General features: G+C 33.6%; 3 protein-coding genes and 3 non-coding genes across 7 annotated transcripts in view; 3 read left to right on the forward strand and 3 right to left on the reverse strand.

The window, feature by feature from the left end:
• LOC117102011 overlaps positions 1 to 5,725 on the forward strand; it is a 41,136-nt gene extending 35,411 nt beyond the window's left edge. For both annotated transcript variants that reach the window (XM_033242219.1, XM_033242220.1), the window contains 5 exons: positions 2,189 to 2,284; positions 3,334 to 3,429; positions 3,820 to 3,915; positions 4,143 to 4,383; positions 5,013 to 5,725. In XM_033242219.1, coding sequence (XP_033098110.1) covers positions 2,189 to 2,284; positions 3,334 to 3,429; positions 3,820 to 3,915; positions 4,143 to 4,383; positions 5,013 to 5,079 — 596 coding nt within the window. In that variant the 3' untranslated portion in view covers positions 5,080 to 5,725. The remainder of the gene's footprint in view (positions 1 to 2,188; positions 2,285 to 3,333; positions 3,430 to 3,819; positions 3,916 to 4,142; positions 4,384 to 5,012) is intronic.
• On the reverse strand, positions 472 to 543 carry Trnap-agg. Its single transcript has one exon. It is a non-coding gene; the product is annotated as a tRNA-Pro (tRNA).
• Positions 978 to 1,049, reverse strand: Trnap-ugg. Its single transcript has one exon. It is a non-coding gene; the product is annotated as a tRNA-Pro (tRNA).
• On the reverse strand, positions 1,831 to 1,902 carry Trnap-ugg. Its single transcript has one exon. It is a non-coding gene; the product is annotated as a tRNA-Pro (tRNA).
• A 2,743-nt stretch (positions 5,726 to 8,468) lies between the features above and the next one.
• On the forward strand, positions 8,469 to 14,344 carry LOC117102012 (transmembrane emp24 domain-containing protein 3-like). The gene is made up of 4 exons (XM_033242221.1): positions 8,469 to 8,606; positions 8,706 to 8,871; positions 10,673 to 10,921; positions 12,067 to 14,344. Exons 2-4 carry the CDS (start codon positions 8,716 to 8,718, stop codon positions 12,295 to 12,297), a joined length of 636 nt encoding a protein of 211 aa, XP_033098112.1. The 5' UTR covers positions 8,469 to 8,606; positions 8,706 to 8,715; the 3' UTR covers positions 12,298 to 14,344.
• A 946-nt stretch (positions 14,345 to 15,290) lies between these two features.
• LOC117102013 (proteasome subunit beta type-4-like) lies at positions 15,291 to 23,219 on the forward strand. Its single transcript, XM_033242223.1, has 7 exons — positions 15,291 to 15,430; positions 18,009 to 18,215; positions 18,616 to 18,762; positions 18,941 to 19,022; positions 20,108 to 20,224; positions 22,191 to 22,279; positions 22,669 to 23,219. Exons 1-7 carry the CDS (start codon positions 15,312 to 15,314, stop codon positions 22,679 to 22,681), a joined length of 774 nt encoding a protein of 257 aa, XP_033098114.1. The 5' UTR covers positions 15,291 to 15,311; the 3' UTR covers positions 22,682 to 23,219.
• The last annotated feature ends 2,329 nt before the right edge of the window (positions 23,220 to 25,548 follow it).

Genomic DNA, 25,548 nt, shown 5'->3' on the forward strand with positions numbered 1-25,548 from the left:
GAATAAGGCTACTAGACCAACGAGCCTGCGGTGGTTTCACTTATTTTTTCGTCAGTTTTTCCCTATTTTCCCCGGCTTGGTTAATTTTTAAGTAACATTCAATAATTCTAGAAAACAAAAACGGGCTCGTCCGCGAATTGATACGGCACCTCTCGCACTCCAAGCGAGAATCACGCCATTAACTTGCATCCGATAGTTTACTTTACCTTTTCATCCATTTTTTCTTATATTTTATTTTCGGCTTGGTTAATTTTCAAATAACATTACAATAATTCGAGAAAACTAAAAAAAGAGGCTCGTCCAGGAATTAAACACGGGACCTCTCGCAACCAAAGCGAGAAAATGGCTACTAGACCAACGTGCCTGCGATAATTTATTTTATCCTTTCTCCGTTTTTCCTAATGTTTTTTTTTCAGCTTGGTCAATTCTGAAAACACATTACAATAATTCAAGAAAGCGAAACAAAAAAAGGGGCTCGTCCGGGAATTGAACTCGGGACCTCTCGCACCCTAAGCGAGAATCATGCCACTAGACCAACGAGCCTTCGATGTTTTTACTTATTTTTTCATCAGTTTTTTTCTATTTTTTTTTTCGGCTTGGTTTAATTTTTAAATAATTCTAGAACACAAAAGCGGGCTCGTTTGCGAATTGATACGGCACCTCTCGCACCCTAAGCGAGAATCATGCCACTTGACTAACTTGCATCCGATAGCTTACTTTACCTTTTCATCCATTTTTTCTTATGTTTTATTTTCGGCTTCGTTAACTTTCAAATAACATTACAATAATTCGAGAAAACAAAAAGGGGCTCGTCCAGGAATTAAACCCGGGACCTCTCTCACCCAAAGCGAGAATCACACCACTAGACCAACGAGCCTCCAATTGTTTACATTGTCCTTTTCAGTCGTCTTTTCTTATTGGTCAGGTTGGTAAATTTTGAAACAACATTAAAATATTGCCATTAAACTAAAACAAATGGGCTCGTCCGGGAATTGAACCCGGGGCCTCTCGCACCCAAAGTGAGAATCATGCCACTAGACCAACGAGCCTCCAAATGATTGAATTGTCTTTTCTGTCGTACTTTCATATTGGTCAGCTTTGTAAATTTTAAAGTAACATAAAGATATTTCCAGAAAACTAAAACCGATTCGTTCGTGAATTGAACTCGGGACCTTCCGCACCCTCAGCGAGAATCATGCCACTAGACCAACGACCCTCAGATGTACTTTTTCATTTGTCTTTTCCTATTGGGCAGCTTTGTAAATTTAGAAATATTATTGAAATATTGAAAGAAATTAAAACGAATCCTATCCGGGAGTTCAACCCGGTGCCTCTCGCACACAAAGACAGAATCATACAACTAAATCAAATGAATCTTTGATGGTTTCTTTCTTTTTTCATTCGTCTTTCCCTATCACTCGGTTTATAGAATTTATAAAGAACATTAAAAATGGGCTCGTCTGGGAATTGAACACGGGGCTTTCGCAACCAAAGCGAGAATAAGGCTACTAGACCAACTAGCCTGCGATAGTTTATTTTATCCTTTTTCCGTTTTTCCCAATTACCAAATACCTTTTTATCCATTTTTTCTTATGTTTTATTTTCGGCTTGGTTAATTTTCAAATAACATTACAATAATTCGAGAAAACAAAAAGGAAGGGACTCGTTCAGAAATTAAACCCGGGACCTCTCTCACCCAAAGCGAGAATCATGCCACTAGATTAACGAGCCTCCAATTGTTTACATTGTATTTTTTTAGTTGTCTTTTCGTATTGGTCAGGCTGGTAAATTTTGATATAACATTAAAATATTGCCATAAAACTAAAAAATGGGCTCGTCCGGGAATTGAACCCGGGACCTCTCGCACCCAAAGCGAGAATCATGCCACTAGACCAACGAGCCTCCGATGGATTTCATTACTTTTTCATGTGTCTTTAACTATTGAGCCTCAAAACTTCAATATCTTTTCATTTATCTTTTCCTAATGAGATTACTTGGGTGAAACACAGAAAATTCGTTTTAAAGTTTTGTACAGTTGTATTGGCAATAACAAAAAACGGCTATTTATCAATATTATCTTGTTTAAAATTTTTTAAAGACGTGATTTATTAACAACAAAAAAACATATGAACCTATCCAAAAGCATCATAATAGATTAATTACTCATTTTTTGTTTTATATTCCTCAGCAATCTGTAAAGATTATTGTCTAAATGGTGGTAGATGCGTCGGACCTGATCACTGTACATGTAGATCCGGCTACACTGGAGATAACTGTGAAACTCGTAGGTTTTGCATAAATTTATTTCTTTAACGTTACATCGTGTTGTATTTTCGTGGTGTTGGGCTTTATAGCGCAATCGTTGAATCTCCACACTTCACCATTTTAGGGCTGCTACCAAATTGGTGTAACGTTCGTAAGTTTTCGGGGGAGAAGCCCTTGGCCCTCAGTGAGGAAAAGCTCCGAATCTTGGTCTTGGTAACAATTTGTTGTGCTACCGCGAATGGTGAAGTTGGACTCGCCGTAGTTTTTCATCTTTCTATCGGAGCCCCTAAAGGGACTTGGTTCGATCAAATACTAAATTATTTCGAATTTATATTATATTTAGCGTTGTGCATCGTATTTGTATTGCTGTCTCTTATACACATCTAGATGTGTATAAGAGACAGATTGTGAATGGTAATCAATTATCCTACCATAAAACAAAGTTTATCAAACGTGTGTTTTATTAACGAGATTTTCCTGTTTTATTGATTCGAACACCTTGGCCTAATTATGACTGAACATCGTGGTTGGTATGCAAACTAGTTTTCTTATTTAACTTCTTAGTACGGTATAGACCGCGCAGTGGTATCACATGCAGTGATGATCAAAACCCTTCCTAAAACTGGCATTGCTGTATACATTTGAGAGCTTATAGAATAGGCCAAGAATTTACGAATTTTTATAACCTATTTGCATTTAAAGGTCAGAATATTAATTCAGTAATTAAAATACATTCTATGAAGTTTATACATATATAATAAAATCCACCAAATTAATTAAAAATACAATTTTTAAACCGTTAAAGTTGACTCGACTTTACAAGTTGCAATTGTGGATATTCCCCATATAGGCCTAGGCCTATATGTCTTGTCTTGCGTCGTCGTCAGCGAGTTTAGTCCCAGAAATAACGATAATTCCTGCTGTATATTATGTTAATTTTCATACTTTAAAAAGTTTAAGTTGTGCTACCGTTAAAACAACCGGAAGAGAGCACCTTAATGTTCAAACACAATCGCGATATATAATTGTTATGTTTTACACTAACTGACAAATTATGCTCATTCACAGCCATCTGTCGGCCAGCATGTGAAAATGGAGGTGAATGCGTTTCCCCGTATTTCTGTAAATGCAAACCAGGAACGAAAGGACAGCGTTGCCACATTAGTAAGTAATCATGTGAAATACGACCATATGACATCATAACACGAATTAGGACAATACTGTATTACATCCCTCGACATGTCAAAGAGGATGTAACCTCGGTCGTTATTATATTATTATTTAGGTTATTATAATGTTTTTAATCATTTATATAAATCTTTGGAATCAAATGAGGGATGATGTACTATGTACTTCATGTTAGCCTCCAGTCGAAACACAAGAGAGTAAACGATGGAATTGAATTGCGACTCATAATTTTCTCTGTGGTTAATAGTGCAAACCGTTGCTCCTCTCTAAACCCATCGATTGGTTAATAAGGCCACAGATCCACTTTCGGGCTTTCTCGATTAGGCCTATTCATTTTCTTTATTTCTTTCTACTTCTTATCTACAGCATATTGTGAACGATTTTGTCGAAATGGTGGGAAATGCATCGGTGCAAACAAATGCAGTTGTCCAAGGGGTTACAGTGGACAATTTTGCCATATTCGTAAGTGATTTTTGTTTGTTGATTATAAAATTGCTAGGTCTCTTCATGAAATGTGAGTTATCTTCATATTTTTCTAAACGTCTTGGAAAAGCTAAGCGACTAGTATGCTGAGCCCAAATTCAAATTTGAACAAATAAATTCGAATTGTTTTTGAATACATCGAATATCATTATTTATTCATATTGCGTTTTATTCATCATACTTCGATATCATTATTTCCTTCTCAGAAATGTCAATACAACCGGCTCCTGCGCTATCTGCTACAAATCAGCAAGCTTCTTCGAATAGGAGAGTAGGATATACGGGACTGACTGGTAGAAGTCGGTATTACCAAGCAAGGGGGCGCACTGCTCCTTGTCGCTATGAAAGCTACGTAATGTCATTTCAGAGGGGTTATGCTCATAAGGTACAGCGGACCTTCGAAGAGGATTGTGGGCCGTGGACAACTAGAAAATGCACGCGCACAAAGTAGGTTGAGCATAAACACTGTTATTAATCCCAGCCAACTTATTACTGTATTACTGTCTTTTTTGTTTAAATTTTATGCAGTTGTTTTGTATAATATTTCTGGTTTTTTGGGGGGGTTTTTTTTTTGGATGAATAAAGATGAATTTATTTATTTATTTATTTATTTATTTATTTATTTATTTATTTATTTATTTATTATTAATTAATTCATTTATTCATTAGTTAATTAATAAATAAATTAATAAAAACAATTTGTGTAGGTCTAATAGTTAACGTAAATTAATTAGTATAATTAGACATAAACAATTAATTGCACACAATTGATTTAAACAGCAGCAATGGTCCACTCTTGCGTCAATGATATGCATTCGTCACAATTAGGACAGCATCAAAGTCTCAGCCTTGTCCAAAATCTCATACTTTATATGTAAAAAATACCAATCATTTTTCATAATCAGGGTTAATTATGACATTATATTATATGAATACACTATTAGCCTTTGGTATCATAGGCCTATAAAATGCATGTTGTCGAAATATCGTCTGTACTGAATTTCAGTAGCACGCGTTGTGCATCGTATTTGTATTGTATTACATCATCTAGTAGTGATATTGTATTTATTTTACAGATTTGTATACGAATATGTATATAAGCAGTTTTATCGAACAGCATACCGGTGTATACAACCTTCTTGATGTTTCCCTGAGGGCGTTCTGTAATAAAATGTCCATCATACTGGTGTCAGGAGTCAGTGTGAAAATGACACCAAGACGTTGCTCTGGTGTGACGCATATTATATCAATTCAAGTGTAATGCAATAATGTTATGGTTATACGTTGACCTAATCATAAAGTGCCATTATTTTTATCGCTATTGTTTTTTGTTTTTTTTTATGAAAGTTTAAATAATTCTACTATCATCCTTGCCTTCGTTTTGTATTATTCAGTAGCGTTACTTCGTTGATACATTGCTAGTAGCCACAGGCTTAATTTCGAAATTATGTGAATGAAATACATTCACATCGACGAGAATGATGCCATAAAAACTAGGGCAGAACATGTTAATGTATTTAGGCCTATCTACACTATAGAATGATATTGGTGGTGGGCCTATATGGTTCTCAAGCAATTTATACAGTTCACTCTCCAATTCGAGATTATTTTGGGACCTGAAAATTTGGGGTGGTCTCGGGGTTGGTCCCCAATTAGAGGGCTAGATTTGTGTTAAAAGGTTGAAGATTGTTATTTGGGTCTTTGGAAAAGTGGTCCCGAATTAGAGGGGTCGCGAATTGGAGGGTGTGCGTATTAGGCCTATTTGATAAAATATACTGGTAGGGTTATTGTCACCAGATGTGTATAAGAGACAGAAGTTTAAGTTGTGCTACCGTTAAAACAACCGGAAGAGAGCACCTTAATGTTCAAACACAATCGCCATGTTAACGTCTGGATGTCAAGTTAAATACTTAAAAACAGTTTGTTTTCTGCAATCTCGAAATCATTGAACCTTCAAATTCGGTTTGGATTCATGTAAGGAGAAAAGCCAGAAATAATTGTTTATGGTGTTTTTAAAAAGCCATACTTTCAAGGTTTATTTAAACTCGGATGTTATCCCGATTGGTTACTGTTTCGAGTTTTGATAGAGTTGATTAATAAAATCATAGAATAGGCTAAGGCGTATGGCAAAAAAAAAAACCCAGACCGTCCCCGGCCTAATTTCACTGTGTTTGACCTTTTCAGGTCGTAGGGCCGATTTCTAAATATAAAGCAATTTGTGTGACATAACCTATGTATATTTATTAATCTGCCTCAATGTATAATCAAATAGTTCGGTGACTCGTTTCACTTTAATTTTGGATACTGTAACTAGATTTGTAAGCAAAAGTTATTGCCAATGATCTGAAAGTGATATAGTTTCGGATCGTCTCCGCTAAAGTTTAGTTGTACGTAGAAGCTCAAAGTCTTCCATAACTATACCGTAATATATGTTAACCATGTACGTATTTATATAAAAAATAACAAAAATATAATATAATTTTAATAATCTTTTATATTTTCGTTCTCTATGCCAAATTATACGGATGTAAGCCAACAACTAAACCATATTGATAACTTAAAATAGTAATACATTAAATAATCAGTCCTCTGTGAAACAGTTTTACGTGCGTCGTGATATACGCCCAAATGTATGTTATAATCTATCTCTGTTTGCGTTGAGATGTCATATTGTATAAATAAATAAATTATAGCGTCAGTTAAAATATAATAAGGGAATCACTGGCGCTCAGTGGCGTATCTAGGGGTGCGCGGAGGGGGGGGGCGCACGTCCCCTTCACCCCAAAAAAATAAATCACGCCGAGTCGCCCCGCCCCCAAAAATCACAGTCAAGTAGTTAAATATCACCTAAACTCACCTTATTTTGCGAATTATCGCCCCTCGACTGGTCATCGAGCCCCCTTTACCTTTGCCTCCCCTATGAGCACCCCCATTTTAAGACCCCTAGATACGCCACTGCTGGAGCTTACAAAAGAAGAATTGATAAAGAACATTATTGTTTAAGAAATTATATAAGCTGTGTAGTCTTTTTTATGCTTGAGATTTAGATAAATGTAACAATATGCCATGGAGTTTCAATACATTATCTAATTTTAGATGTCTATAAATGTATAAACATCCTTTGTTATTATCTATAAGAAATAGTCATTTAAGTTCATAAGGGATATTTATTAAGTTAAAAATTAAGTCGTGTTTGTTTAATGTTAAGGAAAAGACAATGAATAAAAAAGTATTTGACTAATAATAATTTTGTATTTATTGTAATGCATTTCATTCAAAATCGTTAATGTTGGATGCGATTTGCTTAAATAGTCCATTATTATAATATTATAATTATTATTATCATTATCATAACTATTATATTATTATTATTATTATTGTTAATTATTATTATTATTATTATTATTATTATTATTACTATTACTATTATTCACATAATCATCATATCATCATCATGGTCATCATTATCATAATCATCACTATTATTACTATTATTATTATTGTTGTTGTTGTTGTTGTTGTTGCTTGATGTATTTATCAAGTGACATTCACTGTCTGCAACCTCTCTCTTAAGACGTACATTATTTTAATTATTTTTATTTATTTTCTTTTGTAGTAGTTGCACACTCCATACAAATACGAATCAAACCAATTTCATTACAAACAAATCACTATAAAAACAGAAAACCCAAATGCTACAGCCCAAGGGCGATCAATAGCAAAGGCTGGTAGGCCTAGTAAAGGTCTTCCTTCCTTCTTCAATTTTATTGCCAAAAAACAGAAAAAATGACAATATAGCATTGGCAGTAGGAGGTTATAAATGTCAAGTTTAACCCGGATGCAAAAAATACAAGTTGTGAATTCCTAACATAATATAAAAATTTACATTGATGAAAAACGGCATTAGTTATATTATTCTAAAAAGCAGCTTAAATTAGAAGTTGACTTAAAAATCAATTTTGGGATTTTGGGATCTATAGACGTTATATCTTCCAATAAAGAACTTTAGGATCGCATTAAAAATATATTTTAATTACAGCAGAATATTAAATACTAAAAATTATAATTATCGGTGTCACATGAATTTTGGGTTCCATTACCCTGGGTGTACATTCTATAAATTCGGTTGGCTACAGGATCTGATTCACTGGGAATTTCGCTTGTCCACACCCCTTCCCTCCGTTTAGGGAATTTGATAAAATAACCCTGAATTATGATGTGCTCATCAACGGTATTTAATGTATTTATTTATTATAAATTCGACACATCCACAATAAAATACGAAAATTATAAAAGACAATACAATGAAGTAATGTTCAGGGATTGCCAAATTGTTAATCTTCTTTAGAAAATGCACTCAATAGACGCATAACTTTGCAGATCCAGACATATTTCCTATTAATTTCTTTTGCCTTTAAAGGTTCGTTTTGTTTTAAAAAGAAACCCTTAAAATAGAAATAGGCCTAGGCCTAGTATATAAAACATCATCCGCAGCCCACCTGAGATTTTTGCGTGCAATTAGATCCCGGTAACAATCTTTGGTTAGCATTGAGGGCGCTCCTATATCAAGTTCCGATGAGATTCATTGACCTTTTGCCGGTTGGATCTATTGTGTGTTGCCACGTTGATTAATCGTAGTTTTGCATATTTTTTATTTGATTCTGAAATAGGTAAGGAAGGAAACAACGTTTAATGGAATTATTACTAAACATTCAAATTAAAGCATATTTCCGATCTTTGAATATGGTTTATTTTTTTGTTTTAAATAGAAGGAACCAGATGTGGGTTTGTAGGCTGTGTGTTGTGTTGTGCGCTTGGCTTCTGTCAGGGAGCCAAGTCGGGGCAACGGAGCTTACCTTCGAGCTTGCTGATAACGATAAGCAGTGCTTCTACGAGGAGGTAGAAAAAAATATAAAAACGACGTTGGAATATCAGGTATGGAAGGAAATAGTAATGCTACATAATTCTAGATATGTGTATAAGATTAAAATACCACGTCGATTGTCTTTAAAGTAAAATGTGTGGTCCTAGCTAGGTTAGACCAGACTTTAAAGTTTCGCCTTTATTTATTTAGTTAGCTTAGCCTCGGACTCGACCATGCATGGGCCTAGGCCCTATATGCTAAGTCATGATTTAGCTAGGCCTAGCCTAATTAGTGTTTGTGGGCTTGACCAGGGACGTAGACAATCAAAGAAAGAGTGTAGAACTTATTATAGCACTCTTCAGTCCACCGCGAACCATTTTGGCAGGGATGTGTGGAAAACATATTGTATGGAACACCAACCTTGTTGGCCAAATGTGATGTGATTTATGGCTCTCTGGTCAAAACAGCAATAAACTAAAACATCAATAAGTCAAAACGGCAATGCTTAAGTCAAAACTGCAATAAATGACAACAGCAACCAATTATAAACATGAAAGTGTACTTGATTAATATGGTAAAAATGAGGCTAAATTGTCATAGCAATAACAATATATAACACTACAAATTAAATAATAAAAGGATTGGGGAACACAATATAAAAGTAAACATTTAAATAAGTAAAATTTTAAAATACAGACAAAATGAGTCTGAACAATTTATGTCATAAAAGTAAAAACGCGACAAAATAAACCAAGTATAAACATGAAAGTATACAATGATTAGCACGGTAAAAATGAGCCTAAATTCTCATAGAAGTAGAAAACATGAAAGAACGACAAGCAATAACAATAATAAGAATAATAAAACATAATAAAACGTACATGGGGGAAACAATATAAAAACATTTAAATAAATAAAACTTTCAAATACATACAAAATTAGGCTAAACAATTTATGTCATAAAAGTAAAAAACGGGAAATAATAATAATAATTATTAATAATAAATAAAGTTTTCAAATATAAACAAAATGAAGCATCTAAATAATTTGTCATAAATGTGTAATAAATTTTTTTTTTTTAAACTGATTAAACATTAAAAGTGGAAAAAGAGCCCATGGCAGTATTCCATTTCCCTGTCGGGACAATTTCAAAACAATTCAGAAAATTATGCAGCTTGACATTGATTTTGCTCCTTTGCCGTTTTGGTGTATGCCTATTGCCGCTTTGGTCTGTTGCCGTTTTGGTACTTATCATTGCCATTTTGGTTTATCGCCGTTTTGACCTACTACCAATTTATGTTTCACAGTTTAATGTATGCAGTAAAGTGTTAAATTTACTGCATTTGGAATTTAATCTCTTAGTTAATTTGCCGTCATATGGCACGAAGGCCAAGCAAAAAATTTGCATTATTCAATTGAAATGATTAAAAAGAAAAAAATGTTAATAATAATAGGCATAGATATGTTTCAATTCTTCTTCGCTCAACAATTACATTCAGTCTAAGTCTATAGTAATAAAAATGCACTCATTGTATATTGGAACTTATCAATATTGCAATTTACATCATTTTATCCACATTTACTTATAATCATATTTATCACAGTTGTTCAAATAAATTCATCTGGTTTACGTTTATTTCCCATGTCAGTAAAATTTTATATGTGTAATTTGTATTGGAATTATTATTAATTAACTCAGAAACACATTCATTCTATATATATATATGTATAAAACAATATAGTTAAATTATTTAAATGATATATTAATTCTAATTTACTTGAATTATGAACTACAATTTTATACAGTGTAGTATGATTTTATCTTATTAATTTATTTATTTTAATGCCAGTATTAATTTAATGTTTTTTAAGGTTGTTACTGGTGGTCATTATGATGTTGATGTAACCCTTGAAGGGCCAGGATCAAGGATCCTGTACAAAGAGAAGAAAAAGCAGTATGATACTTACACATGGACTACAGATATCAAAGGTGTCTATAAATTCTGCTTTAGCAATGAATTTTCAACGTTTGCGCACAAAACGGTGTATTTTGATTTCTATGCCGGGGATGAGCCTCCACTTACTGGCAACATAGGTGCCCAAGCCAGTGCATTAACACAGGTAAATATTTCAATCATTTGTCATGTGGATTACAGTTGAACTTGCCTAAATCGAATCCAAAATGACATGGAAAAATTGTTCGAATTAGATATTGACTTACAGATTGTTAATGGAAAACAACAATTTGGCATGTAAAATAGCGAAGTCAACTTAGGCAAGTTTAACTGTATTTATGTCTCATCATTATTTCGCTCATAAAACCGCACCTACTGTACACTATCAAATGTTGTTGTTGTTCAATCAGTAGGCTTATTTTACTATGAACTAAAGCATTGTCCAACATCCAACAGCAGGAGTAGATCCAAGGCCACTCCTCTCAACCATGGTACTGCCGAGGTGGTCTAGACCAGGGGTGGGCATAAAAATGGGTCGGAAGGCCAAAGTGAAGTTCTAATTCAACTCTGAGGGTCGCACCGAAACTTTGATGTTTATAGTACGATTCCAAAAACCTTTATGCACTGCTTTTATACCCTTTATTCTCAGTTTTAATGCTAATTTTTACAGATGATCAGGCCATTAAAAAACAACATTGTGTTTCTTTTAGACAAAAATATCACTGTTGGGCCACGCTTTGCCCACCTGTGGTCTACAGTACACCCTCCATCAAAGTCCCTCTCTGGGCCCTATATTTTTAATCTGTCACTGACCGACCATAAGTTAACTAATGGTTTGTTTTTACAGTATTATGTACGCTATTGGTGGGGGGGGGGGGAAGGGGTCAAGAAAAGAGTATGCTTTTTATCTCTTCAAAATGATTTTAAAACTTCATGACCAGTTATTGCATCTGTCATACATTGTTTTTTCAATCAATGTGTCATTTCATATATTGTACAGAAATAGCAATTCTAAAGCTTTAATTATTAAAATAATAGCTATTGTTTATGGAGCCATCATCAAATCATCATCAAAAAAATTATTTCATCATGGCCAAAATATACATATAAAAAAAGGCATTTGATGAGGACCAACCAAGAAATCAAGCTTGTCTCGGTTGACCCTTTAAAAAAATACAAAGGAAGAGAATACAAAGAAGAAGCAATAGATTAGCAGAATCAAATTGAATACATCATTAATTGAATAGCCTATGTCATCATCACATAAAAATCATTTTAATTGACTTGTTTTTTGTTTTTTTTCACCATCAGCTGGAAGCTTCATGCGTGATGATCCATGAGTCATTAAAAACAATCATTAATTTCCAAACACGTGGTAGGTTACGCGAAGCCCACGATCGTGCACACGCAGAGATGGTAAACAACCGTGTACAGTGGTGGTCTATAGCCGAGTTCTGTGCTATATTGTTTGTAGGTATTGGTCAAGTAGTTGTCCTTAGGAGTTTTTTCACAGATAAAAGACCTGCAACTGTAAAAACATAAATATTTATGACCTTTAACCTTTTGTTCCTTTCAGCTTTTACATGTTTATTGGCTTAGACCAGTTGGATAGACTTATGATTCCTTTGCACTTTAATGGTGTTTATGTTTCACTTGGAAATAGTACACTTAAAACTGATTTAAAAGCATTTCATGTTTTTATTTTATATTTTAATGCTATAACTTTTTCTGTTATTTTATAAATATAGTAAGGATATAATAAGTACTGTAATTGAAAAATCATTCTTTGGTTTTGGAAGCTCTGGTTCTATGGACAACATGAAAAGGCATATTAAAGGTACCAGATTATGAAGAATGTCAGTAACTATGTTTAAATTAATGTTTAAAATGATATTGTCAGGAAATTGAATATTTGTTTACTTTATTTCGTAAGACTGTAATCTCCTGCTTTTGTTCTCTCTCTTAGATAGCGTCTTGTTTGTACAACCAGAATGTAATACAGTACTGTATTATGGTTGGAACTTGATTTTAGAGCAATAGTTGTTAACCTCAATTGTTATACTGTATATATGTAGCCTCATAAGCTATGTTAAAATTACATTGTATTTACAGGTTGTAAATCTGACTGGTCTAAGTTACTGTAAGCAGATGTTATGTCATCGATACTTCTTCCTGTTCAACCAAAATATTATATTATTATTATTATTATTGTTATTGTTTATTAATAATATTGTTATTATATTTATTAATATTATTACTGTATTATTATTTATTACTATTATTATTGATATTATTATTATTGTTATTATTATTATTATTATTATTATTATTATTATTTCCTTTGTTGACATATCCCTCATCCTTTATTTCCCATATATTTTCAATAGTACTAGTAATTTTATTTTTAAATTTTGTATTAAATTCTACAGCAAGGTGTAAAGTTTATTGATGTGTATTCTTTGTTTATGGTAGCCTAAAAGTGTTTGTATTATAATGTGGAGATGTGTTAATGTCAGGGTGATGTGTTTGTTAGTTTAAAAAAATGTTTATCAGTCCCAATGATTTTTATATTTATATACTTTGTGTGAACGAAAGTATAACTAGGTTCTCTGTTGTATAATCAATTTAAATTAACTATTCAATGATTGCCTATTAATAGATTAATAAATGGCTCAACTACCTACAATGTTGACAAATAATTTTGCATCAAGAGGAAGATTTGTGAGAATATATAACCTTGGTATTATGTACACACGGGTCAGAACTTGGTAGCAGTCATTTCTGGGAGATCTGCTTTCTTTCACACATACATTTTTTTTTTGTTCTTATGGAGATACCAATCGACACAGACTTCCTCGTGGCAAAAACATACAGATTTAATGAATTTGCGGAAGATGGGTTATTTTCCGGTAGGTTCTTGTTGGAGTGTGGGAGGCCATCCTGCTTTCCGGGGGACTCCCATCCCATGACTTGCGGGAGATTTAGGACCCCTGTGTGCACATTACTATCTCTTGCTTATAAAGTGTAAACCATTGTACATATGGAAAATTAGAAACATTTTAAATGCATATGATTTTATGTTATGCAGATTACTAGGATTTCATGTAACAAAACAAATAATTAAGAGTGTTTATTAACATCTTTCACTAAACATAATAAATTGACATTATTTTGTTGTGAATGTCTGTCTGAGAACCAATCAGGTAATTTGTTTTACCTTAATTCCTTAACCTGTTATGTGGCAATCGATTCCTTTACAATTTACATCACAGAGAGATGCATCACAGCCTATTGCATAAGTAGGAATTCAGGATGTGTTTCCATTATGTATATACTGATAAATTTAGACTCACAAAACTGAATACTAAATTTAATTTAAATTTGAGCATTTATATACTCCTCAAAATTGTGTAACAATAACGATCGAAGTCGGAATAGAATTCATTTTGATTCATCTATTTTTTCACCAAGACAAATTATTAAATGTAATACATTAAGTAGTTAATATAATTTGTTTTTGCCTCATCATTCTACTCTTACATGGTTGTTTATTAAAGCAGTTGTATATATACAAATATGATGTTGCAAATGTCTGTAGTCCAGATCTTGTTTATTTTTTGAAAGTAAAAATAAATATGTTTCTCGGCCTCTCCCTCGTTAGTTTCTTTGGGCTGCCTCCTTTAATGTACTTCCACACGCCAAAAAATCCAGAAAGACCTCCAATACAAAACAGGTATGCCTGTAAAGCGTACTGTGTTAACTCAGTTGTGCCTAAAGGCCCAGCCAAGGCATGGATCCTAGTACTTTGTACCCTACACCTGTCTCTTATACACATCTAGATGTGTATAAGAGTGTCTTCCGGAGGATTTAAAAACTTTACAGTATGGAACAAATACTGTAGGCTTAGCCTAAGGTCTGTCTCTTATACACATCTTTATATATTGTCTATATCCTGAAATGTATGTATGTATGTAAATATATGTATATAAACAGATAGATAAATAATAACAGTGTTCAAATATGAACATGATGTTCTAATCGTATCGAGCATAGCCCTGCAACGAAAAGTTAATTTCAACATTTTTGAAAATGATTTGGTTTAGTCGCATCTCAACGAACTGCCTATGTTATTAATTTAGTAAGCCTAAATAATTATTTTACTTTCACATACAGGTTCCGATTTGTATCCTGAATGATAATTGTATTTATTTTTTTGGTCTTTGTTTTTCTGAATATCGGCTAAAATTGATTGTTTATCAAATGAATTTTGAATTGCTTTCTTTACTAAAGTGAAATTGAATTGAAAGCTCCATCCATGAGCGATACTGATCATCAAGAGGTAGACGAAAAATGTTTTTAATTAAAGGTCATGTGAGGAACTCGTTTTGTTTCTGGTGACAGACGATGGACCTTTTAAAACAAGAAGGATTATTTCCATGCCCTGACAGAGTTGTATCTTGACGGGTGCTCGTCAATATTTTAATGATGCAAAAAAATTGCAAACTGAAACAACATCAACAGCGCCCTCAGTAATAATCAATCAACTTCTCTAAAACATGGCGTTCTGCGGTGGAATTGATACAAAATTATGGAGAAATGGGCCAATCCCGGGTGCTTTTTACAACTTTCCAGGTGGAAAAACTGAAGTTTATGAGGATCCTGCAAAATATACCTTGTAAGTAGTCTAATAATATTTGGTTATCCAGCTGCATTTCCTTTTCAAATATCGTAGGCCCAAGTCCTACGCTCCTCACCCACAGCAGCCCACAGTAACAAAACACACCATCATGATGAATCAGCATTCTTCTTGTGTGTGAATGCAAATCATCTGGCCCCTTACCACTTGGCCTAGGCCGGGCTAGTTAGGAAGAGTTGAGTAAAGGGCCGTACATTTAGTCATTATTTTTTAAGAAGTAGCCAAGCTAGGCATCTATTCTAGGTCAGGCTATTCTAGGCCCTAGTTTTATTTGACATTTATTAATTTAGTTTTAGGCAGGCTAGGCCTAGCCTAGGCCTACTCTACTACTAGCCTAGCTAGGCTAGGACTACTACTACTACTAGGCCTAGGAGGCCTTAATATATCCTAGGTACATGACAAAAATTTTAAATTCCAGCAATTCCTTTGAAGTTGGTATCATTTGAAAGAGTATAGGCCTTTTTCACGAATCAGTAGCCATATTGAAGTGATGGCAAACATTGCGAATCAGCGGTGCGTAACCAACAGCAATAAGATAAGCTTTTGGGCTGATTTTCTGACATCATGTTATTTTAAAAATCATAACTCCATAACGGGGTGTCGTATCCAAAAAATTTTTCCAGCAAAATGTTCTTTGACTAGTCTATACCACTATATGATTGAAAAAAAATTGAAAAATGTTTTTGACCTCTGAAATCAAGATGGAAAAAGAAAAGCCTATCCCAGTAGTGTATTAAAATTGGCCTACGCATTACAGTGCAGTAGCATAGGACTTTCGTGTTTTACTGTTCCAAGTAGCGATAATATACAGATTTCTCTTATTATAAAGTACAAGTTATGTTTTATAAAGAGGTATAGCATAGTAAATCAGGTTTTTAACACAGGAAACTCTCATATGGTAACTAAAACAATGCTAGTTCAGAGTATTACTATTACTACTGCACTGTAATGCATATACCTATTTTAATACACTACTGAGATAGGCTTTTCTTTTTATATCTTGATTTCAGAGGTAAAAAAAATTTTTCAATTTTTTTTCAACATTTTGCTGGAAAAAATTTTTGGATATGGTGCTCTGTTATGGAGTTATGATTTTTTAAATAACATGATGTCAGAAAATCAGCCCAAAAGCTTATCTTATTTCTGTTGGTTACGCACCGCTGATTCGCAATGTTTGTCATCACTTCATGATGTCTACCGATTCGTGAAAAAGGCCTATTATTATAGAATTAAATTGATACCAAGATCATTGTCATCCGTCAAATATCAGCAAAGTTACAGAATTTAAGAGATTATTAATTATGCCTAATTTTGGTCCTTCAAATCCTATGTAAACAATGGAGAAGTATGTGACCTTGTTCTTGAAAAACATACAAAAAAATGCTCTAACTTTTTTGTTTCTGTATATTTTTTCAATAAAATAAAAAGCATTTGGAAGCACACAAAATGGACAAAAGAAGCATTATAAAACTCATTAAAATTCAATCATTAATTTAATAACAATTAAATAATTAATTAATTACAAATAATTAATTATAATATGCCATAATGTCTTTAAACATTTTTACACATGCTTCAATGAATAAGACATTTGAAAGCACACAAGGAGAACAAAAGCAGTAGCATATGTAGGGGTGTTCTGACCCTCAGCCCCACCCCTGACCACACCCGACCCCACCCAACCCCCTTTCCTATTTCTAGACTATGTAATTTGTTTTATTATGGCCAAAAACAAGGTTTCCATGCTGAAGTTCACAAAATACCAAAACTAGATAAAAATAAATATATCAACTAACAAAATTAAATTGGTTTCAGAACAATATAAACTTGGATAAAACAAAGCATAACATAAAATCGATCGCGAATGTGTGTATATAAACGTGTTGTCATGTGCGATCAGGCAAGACCAGATATGCATGACCGCTCACGCTGCACTGCACAAACAGATTTTGAGAATTTCCATTCACAACACAGGTTTCGGTCAAAAACTAGGTTTCGGTGTTCAAATTATCTAAATATTACACCCAGTTGTAGATAAATATATAAACTAACACAATACACTGGTTTCAGAACAAAATAAACTACCTTCTTTAAAGAAATTGAATGTTTTTGACAACTGAAACTTTCAGTAATAAATTCACTCACTTCCCGAAGTCGGAAAAAACTGATTTGATGACTACAGTAGGTGAAAGAGGAACATGTGAACTACGTCATCACTATTTTCGGGTTACAGGGAAAAAATAAAAGCGGAAACAATAGAGGGCTGTTGCAACAGTCAAGTCGCTGGCAAAAATTATAGAGGTGCCACGATATCACGCTCGCAACGGCCAACAGTCACGTACCTATAATATATAACCAATCAAAGCAAATATAGAGCAATTACGATTCCGTTCACCTATTTTAATTTGAGCTTATTTTTTAGATGTCTTCCGGAGGATTTAAAAACTTTACAGTATGGAACAAATACTGTAGGCTTAGCCTAAGGTAGGTCTAGTACTGTGTCAGTGAATAGGGTTCAAATTCAATCTTACTGTAACTAAACCCAATGTTCTGTCAGGTCACCCATGGTAACTGGTTCATCGGTACTGGGAATGAAGTTCAATGGTGGTGTTCTAATAGCTGCTGATATGCTGGGATCCTATGGCTCTTTAGCAAGATTCCGAAATATATCTAGACTCACAACAGTAGGAAACAATACAGCTTTGGGGGCAGCCGGAGACTATGCAGACTTCCAGTATCTCAAGGAAAGATTGGAACAGAATATGTAAGTTAAGTATAAGAAATGTTTATTATTTATTTCAACAATATTTTGTGAAAGCAGTTTTATATTGAATCATTTTAACTAGGCCTACATTGTTTTATTGTTGTTGTTATTATTTGTTATTATTAAAATTTCATTACCTAATTTATGATATTAGAAAACATAAAAAAACATGCGTTTATAATTCATTTATTTGATCAAAATCAACATATGAAATTATTCAGAGTACACAACATTGATTAAAATTTGTACTGAAAAATGAATGTGTAAAATCTGTGCAAACATTTTGGGGTGTTTATTATAATGATTGAATAATATTCTTATTGACCCACCATACAGTATGTGTAATTATGAGGTAAAAAGATATCTATACTAATTATCAATTTTTTGTTTCAACTTAAAGTATATATAATGAGTGTCTGAATGATGGCCACTCAGACACACCAGCCTCCGTATTCTCCTGGTTAACCCGTGTGATGTATTACAGAAGGTCACAGTTCAACCCTCTCTGGAACACTGTGGTTGTTGGTGGTGTTCACAATGGAGAATCGTAAGTTACACTGTTAGTACAGTACGTACAGTAATACTATAAAAAGTATTCTTTTCAGTCTTTTAATTAAAAGTTTTAACACTGTGTGTTATGTTGCTCTTGGAATAGATTTCTAAATTGATTGATTATTGATTGTTATTATTAAAGTGTATTAACTCTTATTCTTGTAACACCACAGTTTTCTAGGTTACGTCGATAAAATTGGCACAGCATACGAAAGTGACACAGCAGCGTGTGGATTTGGGGCTTACATTGCATTGGTATGTGTACAGCTTGGTGTTCACTTTGGTCTGTTTTTAGACACACGTCACATATTTAATTCACCTAATTGTTAGACACCGCTACAGATTTCTATCAGTTGGCTTAATAGCATTGTGTCCTTTGTGGAAAACATTGTGAACCTCAAACATATCTAGATGGAAAAGAATGGCATATTTCTTACAATATGAACACTAATTTATTTTAATTAGTCCATGAAAACAGTTAGATCTAAGTACTAATCTCATATGGAAGAAATTCGTCAGAGTGTTCCAGTGTGGTCCAAGGCCAAGTCTGTTGTAAGTGTATCCACTTGAAAAGACAGCTCAGCTCAGCCTAAAGCAGTAAATTGACCAATTCAAACTGCACATTCTCATCAGAAGCTACTGGCCAGCATGCATGCACAGTATGTGCTGGGACACAAAATTTGAAGCATGAATGACTAGCCAATGAGAATGCTCATTATACAGTTACCTACTTTATAAATAGAAATCAAAAGTGTGTATGCTTGAACCTGAACAGAACATGCTCAAGTGTGGTGGCTTCTTAAGGAGGTTCTACTACAATTTTCTACTCCATCAAGAATCCTCTACAAAGGTCAAATCATAAATAAAGATAAAAATTATGTTATTAGAGTACCAAGCCTATACCCAAGAATCATTAGAGTTCAAGCTACCTTGATGGGGCCCAGGAGAAGTGCTCTTGAGAGGGGTTGAGGGGGGTGGTCAGTCGGCAAATCTCTTTGAGCCATCATCATTTTGATGGGAGCTGATGCAAACATAGGTTTTGTTTATTAGAGGGGGATCAAATCATATGAACCACACACAACACCACCCGACTCCTTTGGTAAAGGCTTTGATACACTATCTTTCCTTTACAACATTAAACACTAAAGCCTTGTTCGCACTGGATTTAAAAAATGGTAAATTTAACCAGGGTAATTTGACCAAATTAAGTCCGGTGCGATAGGGGCTTTACTTGCAATTTGTACTGTCCAATTCATCATTTATTATTATTACTTTAATGTAACACAGCTGCGAACACCTTCATCTCATTTGTTACAAACGAAATTTGTTTAATTCTGTAGCCTATGATGAGAGATGCGTTTGAGAAGAATCCCAATATGTCAGAAGCAGAAGCAAAAGCAGTTTTAGAAAGATGCTTACGAGTATTATTCTACAGAGATGCAAGATCATTTAATAAGGTAAGGATGCTGTCTATTGGAAGAATTTTCCAATAAGTGTATGTATTGGTATTTAAACTGTATATTGCTGATGGTATCTACCACACAAGTCAATGTATGTATTGTATATTTGTGCTTAAGTCCCTGGGGCCACATTTATCAAACTAGAAATCAGCTTAAATTCGTCTTAAGTCCATTTTGTTGCTTAAGTCAAATTTATCAATATTGCTTAGCTTAGAAATTGCTTAAAATTAGAAAGTCGATTGTACATTGGCACCATCTAAGACGATTTTTAAGCCAAGATTTTGCTAAGATTGGGTAATAAATCAGCTTAAGATATTTATTAGGGACATCTTAACTTTTTTGACTGAAGACATTTGCTAAGCTGAGATTGATAAATCCTAGGATTGGTAATTGTTATCATCTGTAGTTATTCACAATGTGCCTCCTGGTTAGAAAGAACTGGTTTTAATATTTAAAGCCAGGCTCTGGAGGAAAAACATTTTTTTCAAGACACTAGAGGGGATTTTGACAGAATTAGATACAGATTTTTAAATTTAAGACTGGGGAAATTGAGAGATTATTTGAAAAATTACAATGCTTTTATGTCCTCAAGTAATATATAGATATTGTGTACTGACTACTTATCTCGGCACGATAAATCACATTTTTAACTTGTTTATAGTAAAACGCATCTCACTACTTTCAAAATGACAAAATAAGATTTAATGAGGTGTAGCCAAGAAGGTTATCCTTTTTTTATCATTGAACATACACTTTTGTAACAGTAGCATACATCTATTTGATGATGTGTTCAAGAAGAAAGTATAATAATCATCACAAGATTTAATTTAATTCTTATATCTTCCAAAGGGAATCCTTTAAATTCCAAAGTGATTTCCTGTCAATTTCAAAGGGATTCGTTTAAATGCCAACAAGATTCCATCCATTTTATTACACCTCTTGCATGCTAATCTATAATAAAATAAACTTCAACGTAGTTGTAGCCAAATAATCAACACAAGATAATCATTTAATACTGTGGGATTCTTCCAAATGACAAAGGAGTTTACTACGACTTGCTAATCCACATTCATAAAATGCTGTTCGGCTTATACATCTGGCAAAATTGCAATGCTAATGCTTAGTACTTGAATACAGTAGCACTTTAAATAATTGAAAAATAAAAAATGAATTCATGGTCCCTATATGCATGCTGTAGAAATAAACCTAGAAACAGATTAATGCAGATGAAACACCACCATTACATTGTTAACTTGCAAGTTCTTTCTTCAGTAAATATAGAATCTCTCATATTAAAGGATGAAATCATTTTATGCTTCTAATGAGACATCAAAACATTGCATATTTTGCTGATGGATGGATGGATATATTCAGTGTAAACACTAAGGATAACCAACAAAATTCTGAAGAAGACTTATTTCCAGCGGGGTCCTTCTGGTGGTGATTGGGCAGTACACCGGGAGACAATCCCCTACTCTTTACCGAATAGTGTACTGCATTCCTTAACATGCACACAGGCCATACTGCACACAGGACCAAAGGCTTAAATGTCTCATCCGAAAGATGGTGAGCTTCATTTCAGCCCTCAAGCTGAAACACAAGGAGAGCAGCGATGGGAATTGAACCGGGGACCTAGAGATCTCCACGGTTCAGCGCACACATAGTGGCTACCACTAGTTTAACCAACTGAGCTAAGCTGCTCTCCAATATACTGTACAACTATTGTTATGAACATCATTAAATTGATGATCTATGCAAAAAAATAATTTATGTAAAAATATTATCTATGCATTTCTTTTTGCAAGGAAAATATTTTCAATTGAAATTGATTATGATATTAATAAAGTAAAGGATTTAAGTATGTAATTTTATTGTTTTTTAGCTGCTTAATGTAGATGTTGTCTTGATGTAGATTAAATTGGCAACAGATATTGAATTGAATGTTTTATTTATTCATTTTTAGTATGAGATTGCAGTTGTAACAGCAGAAGGGGCAAGGATTGAACAGCCAGCATCAGCGTCAACAAATTGGGAAATAGCTGACATGGTTGAGTATGTTTTATTTATTAATATATTGTGAATCTATTTACACTTTAATTCATTTGTTATTGCAGTCAAAATAAATACTTTTGGATATTATTACATTTTTATGGGAGTACTTAGCATCAGCTAACATAATGTACATGTGCAGCTACACTCGACAGGTTCTGCTGCACTGTAACAGTAAAGGAAGAAGATGATGATGATGATGATTAAAATAAATAGCTACAAACTTTTCACTAATAGAATCCTAAGAAAAGGTTAGGATTAGAAATTACTACAGAACATATTAAAATATTTTCAATATCAATAAAAATAGAATAACAAAATCTGAATTACCACCATGATAAAACATTTAAGAACATCCACAAGTTTGTTATTATTTTGTTCTTTGTTTGCAGGGGGTATGAATGATATCTCTTCATCTGCAATGTACTAATTTTGGAAGTTGATCTTTATCTCAAGAAACAAGCCAAGAATGTGACAAATTTAGTAATGGAGATCATCACTATATAGTTTTGTTTTTGCCTTTTATGTGCATCCATCAATTTCGCCAAAGTGATACAATTATAGAATATTTTTTCACAGCCTATATAAATGTCAACATTAAGTCATGTCATTTTCTATGAGACATTTATTATAAACGGTTTAAGATAAAAATTTTTTTTTTCTGTTATTCAATATTAAAGCAGTATGTTTGCTGCCTTTAACTTTTGCTTTATATGATGCTCAAATGTAACTTGTATTCAGTGCAACCTACTGGCTAATTAAGTCTCATTGGAACACCATGTCCACAAAGCAGAAATGAATTTCTTCTGGACACTTAATGTCTGACACTACAGACAATATATATTGTATAATTACTTTTAATTGTGTTTAATAATAGGTATTTTATAAAGGCGACTACCAATAATTTATAATTTATTCAACATTTATTGCTCAACTTGGATGTGATGGATGTAACAAAAACACTGTTAATGCATTCAATATGATAGTTTTAAAAAGAATACTGAATTGCGCATTGAGCATTACCACCAAACCTTTTATGGGAGAGATTTGCGTGATGTGCCCATATTTGGGCATGATGTGCCCATATTTGGGCATGATGATGTCATATTACACCTAAATATGGGCATGTCACATTTATTTGATAGTGTGGACAGAGCTTTATGCTTTTGCAGCCAGTCTTGTCATGTTGATGCTCCTGTCTTGGAGACAAATGAGGCATGTCGTGGCAAAATGGTTTAAGTTGTCGCACAGGCTAGTATTTAGTAAATGAGCTATAAAATATGGGAGCCCAAAAAATTGCCTAAAAATCTAATTTTTTTTTTTTTTCACTATAGATCAACAGTTTAATGTCTTATTAATTATGTCCCAAAGTATTAGTTCTGGAAGTGGTCAACAAATCGTTTATTTAATGTTATTTAGATAGTTAATTTTATTAAACAATGTATGCACAAATCGTCGCTCACATCACGAACTAACACAATGATCAAAGTAGATTGTGTTAGTTCGTGAAATCACAGTAGCGTGTCAAAACGAGCGCGTATTGGTTGTCAAGCACAATTTTGTATTCTTTACCACACAAAAAGTCCTTAACAACAACAGCGCGTATTTTGACGCGCTTTTTTGATTTCACGAACTAACACAATATACTTTGATTGTGTTAGTTCGTGATGTGAGCGACGAAATACGGTAGTGCACTCAAAATCCTGTTTATCTTGACTCTAAGAGTGCTGTACATTCATTTTAAAAAAACTTGGGCTTGAAATGTCCAATTTCAATGAATGACCCCTCATTTTAAAGATCACATACTCAGGTATCTGAAAATACCAATGACTTGAATTTCAATTTTTGTTACAACTTAGCCATTTTGCCTCAAATATGCTCAAGTCAATTCCTTCTTGGTATCTTCCATATCACCCTTGTATAATTTAACTCTGTGAATAAACCTTATCTAGATAATAATTCTAATGGCATGACCAACTTCAAAAAAGAGTTGATTTGTTGTTAGTCTACAGTTATCTGTCTATGTAGTTTTGTATATGCATTGCATTAAACTCATTATGTCAATTTATTGTACAGTACTAATTTTTTTTTATATGGATCGATAATTTTTTTAGTCGACTGACAACAAAAATCAACATTTTGTTTCAACATAATCCAGTCATAGATTGCATGGGAGTGAGTGAGTTATTGACTGAAGGTATGATAAAAATGATTGATATAGTATTTTGATTGATTGACTGAATAATTGATCAACAGACCGATTGAGTTGTGACTGATTGACTTGTACGCCAAATTCGCCATTTGAAGTGGGCATGCCTGTATCAGGGTCAATTGACAAACATACATACACACAACTTAGATTTATGTCGATCGACCTTGGAAATGAGCATGCTCATTTTAAACTCTGAAATGCTTTATTGATTGCTTGTTTTAATATATGTTTGAGTAGATTGTTGAATGATTTACATGCATTTATTGAAATGCGTGGTTGATTCCATTACACACCCACTAGTATGCTGTATCTACTGTATAACTAGATTTTATTACTGAGCTGGTGATATTTTTCAGTTGAAAGAAGCGACGTGTGCAGATTAATCTAAGTATTTGGATCTGGCAAATGCCAAAGCCATTTTTCACTCTATAAAACTCTCTATCAGTTTATTGTTTTGATGAATATATTAAAATGATTATCATTTACAGTATTGTTTATAGTAGACATACTGGATCCCGAAGTACTGTTTTTACCATACATCATTCTTTATTGAATAGCCTAATGATATGCACATTATTTATTGCCAAATAATTATGTTATCAATAAACCATGTGTACACATTTGCTTTCATCGTGATCACCACCAAATGTTTGCTTTTACAGTAATGCTTGTAGTTCTTGCATAATGATGCGTTTTTGCAATTATCTACTGTCGCCATGGATACAGCATACATTGATTAAACTCCCAATGTGATTGATTCGCTGTGGTTTTTCGTATCTAGGTTGCTCTGAACATGGAGATAACAATAACAATGTTGGAGGGCGTAATTTAATAATCAAGCCCAAATTCAATGGTTTACACCTGGTAAAATTGTAGACATCCTCCTGAGCAGAGTTGCCAAAACTATTGGACTCGGATGTCAGCGGTGGCGCCAAAAATTTGCTGACAAGGGGTCCGACGGAGGGGTCCGAACCAAGGCGACGACGAAGCCTCGGTCAACGGCCCGGAATAAAAAAAAAATCCCTGTTAGGGTTATTGGGGAGAGTTTTTATGCTTAATT

Source organism: Anneissia japonica, unplaced genomic scaffold (genome assembly GCF_011630105.1).
Source record: "Anneissia japonica isolate Jap-2015-1 unplaced genomic scaffold, ASM1163010v1 scaffold997_len2565447_cov190, whole genome shotgun sequence".
NCBI classification, from domain to species: domain Eukaryota; kingdom Metazoa; phylum Echinodermata; class Crinoidea; order Comatulida; family Comatulidae; genus Anneissia; species Anneissia japonica.

Coding starts and splice junctions, on each gene's coding strand:
- LOC117102012 (XM_033242221.1), top strand. CDS start 8,716: ATGTGGGTTTGTAGGCTGTGTGTTGTGTTGTGCGCTTGGCTTCTGTCA. Junction 8,872..10,672: donor AAACGACGTTGGAATATCAG/GTATGGAAGGAA, acceptor ATGTTTTTTAAG/GTTGTTACTGGTGGTCATTA. Junction 10,922..12,066: donor AAGCCAGTGCATTAACACAG/GTAAATATTTCA, acceptor TTTCACCATCAG/CTGGAAGCTTCATGCGTGAT.
- LOC117102013 (XM_033242223.1), top strand. CDS start 15,312: ATGGCGTTCTGCGGTGGAATTGATACAAAATTATGGAGAAATGGGCCA. Junction 18,763..18,940: donor GGTGTTCACAATGGAGAATC/GTAAGTTACACT, acceptor GTAACACCACAG/TTTTCTAGGTTACGTCGATA. Junction 19,023..20,107: donor TTGGGGCTTACATTGCATTG/GTATGTGTACAG, acceptor TTAATTCTGTAG/CCTATGATGAGAGATGCGTT.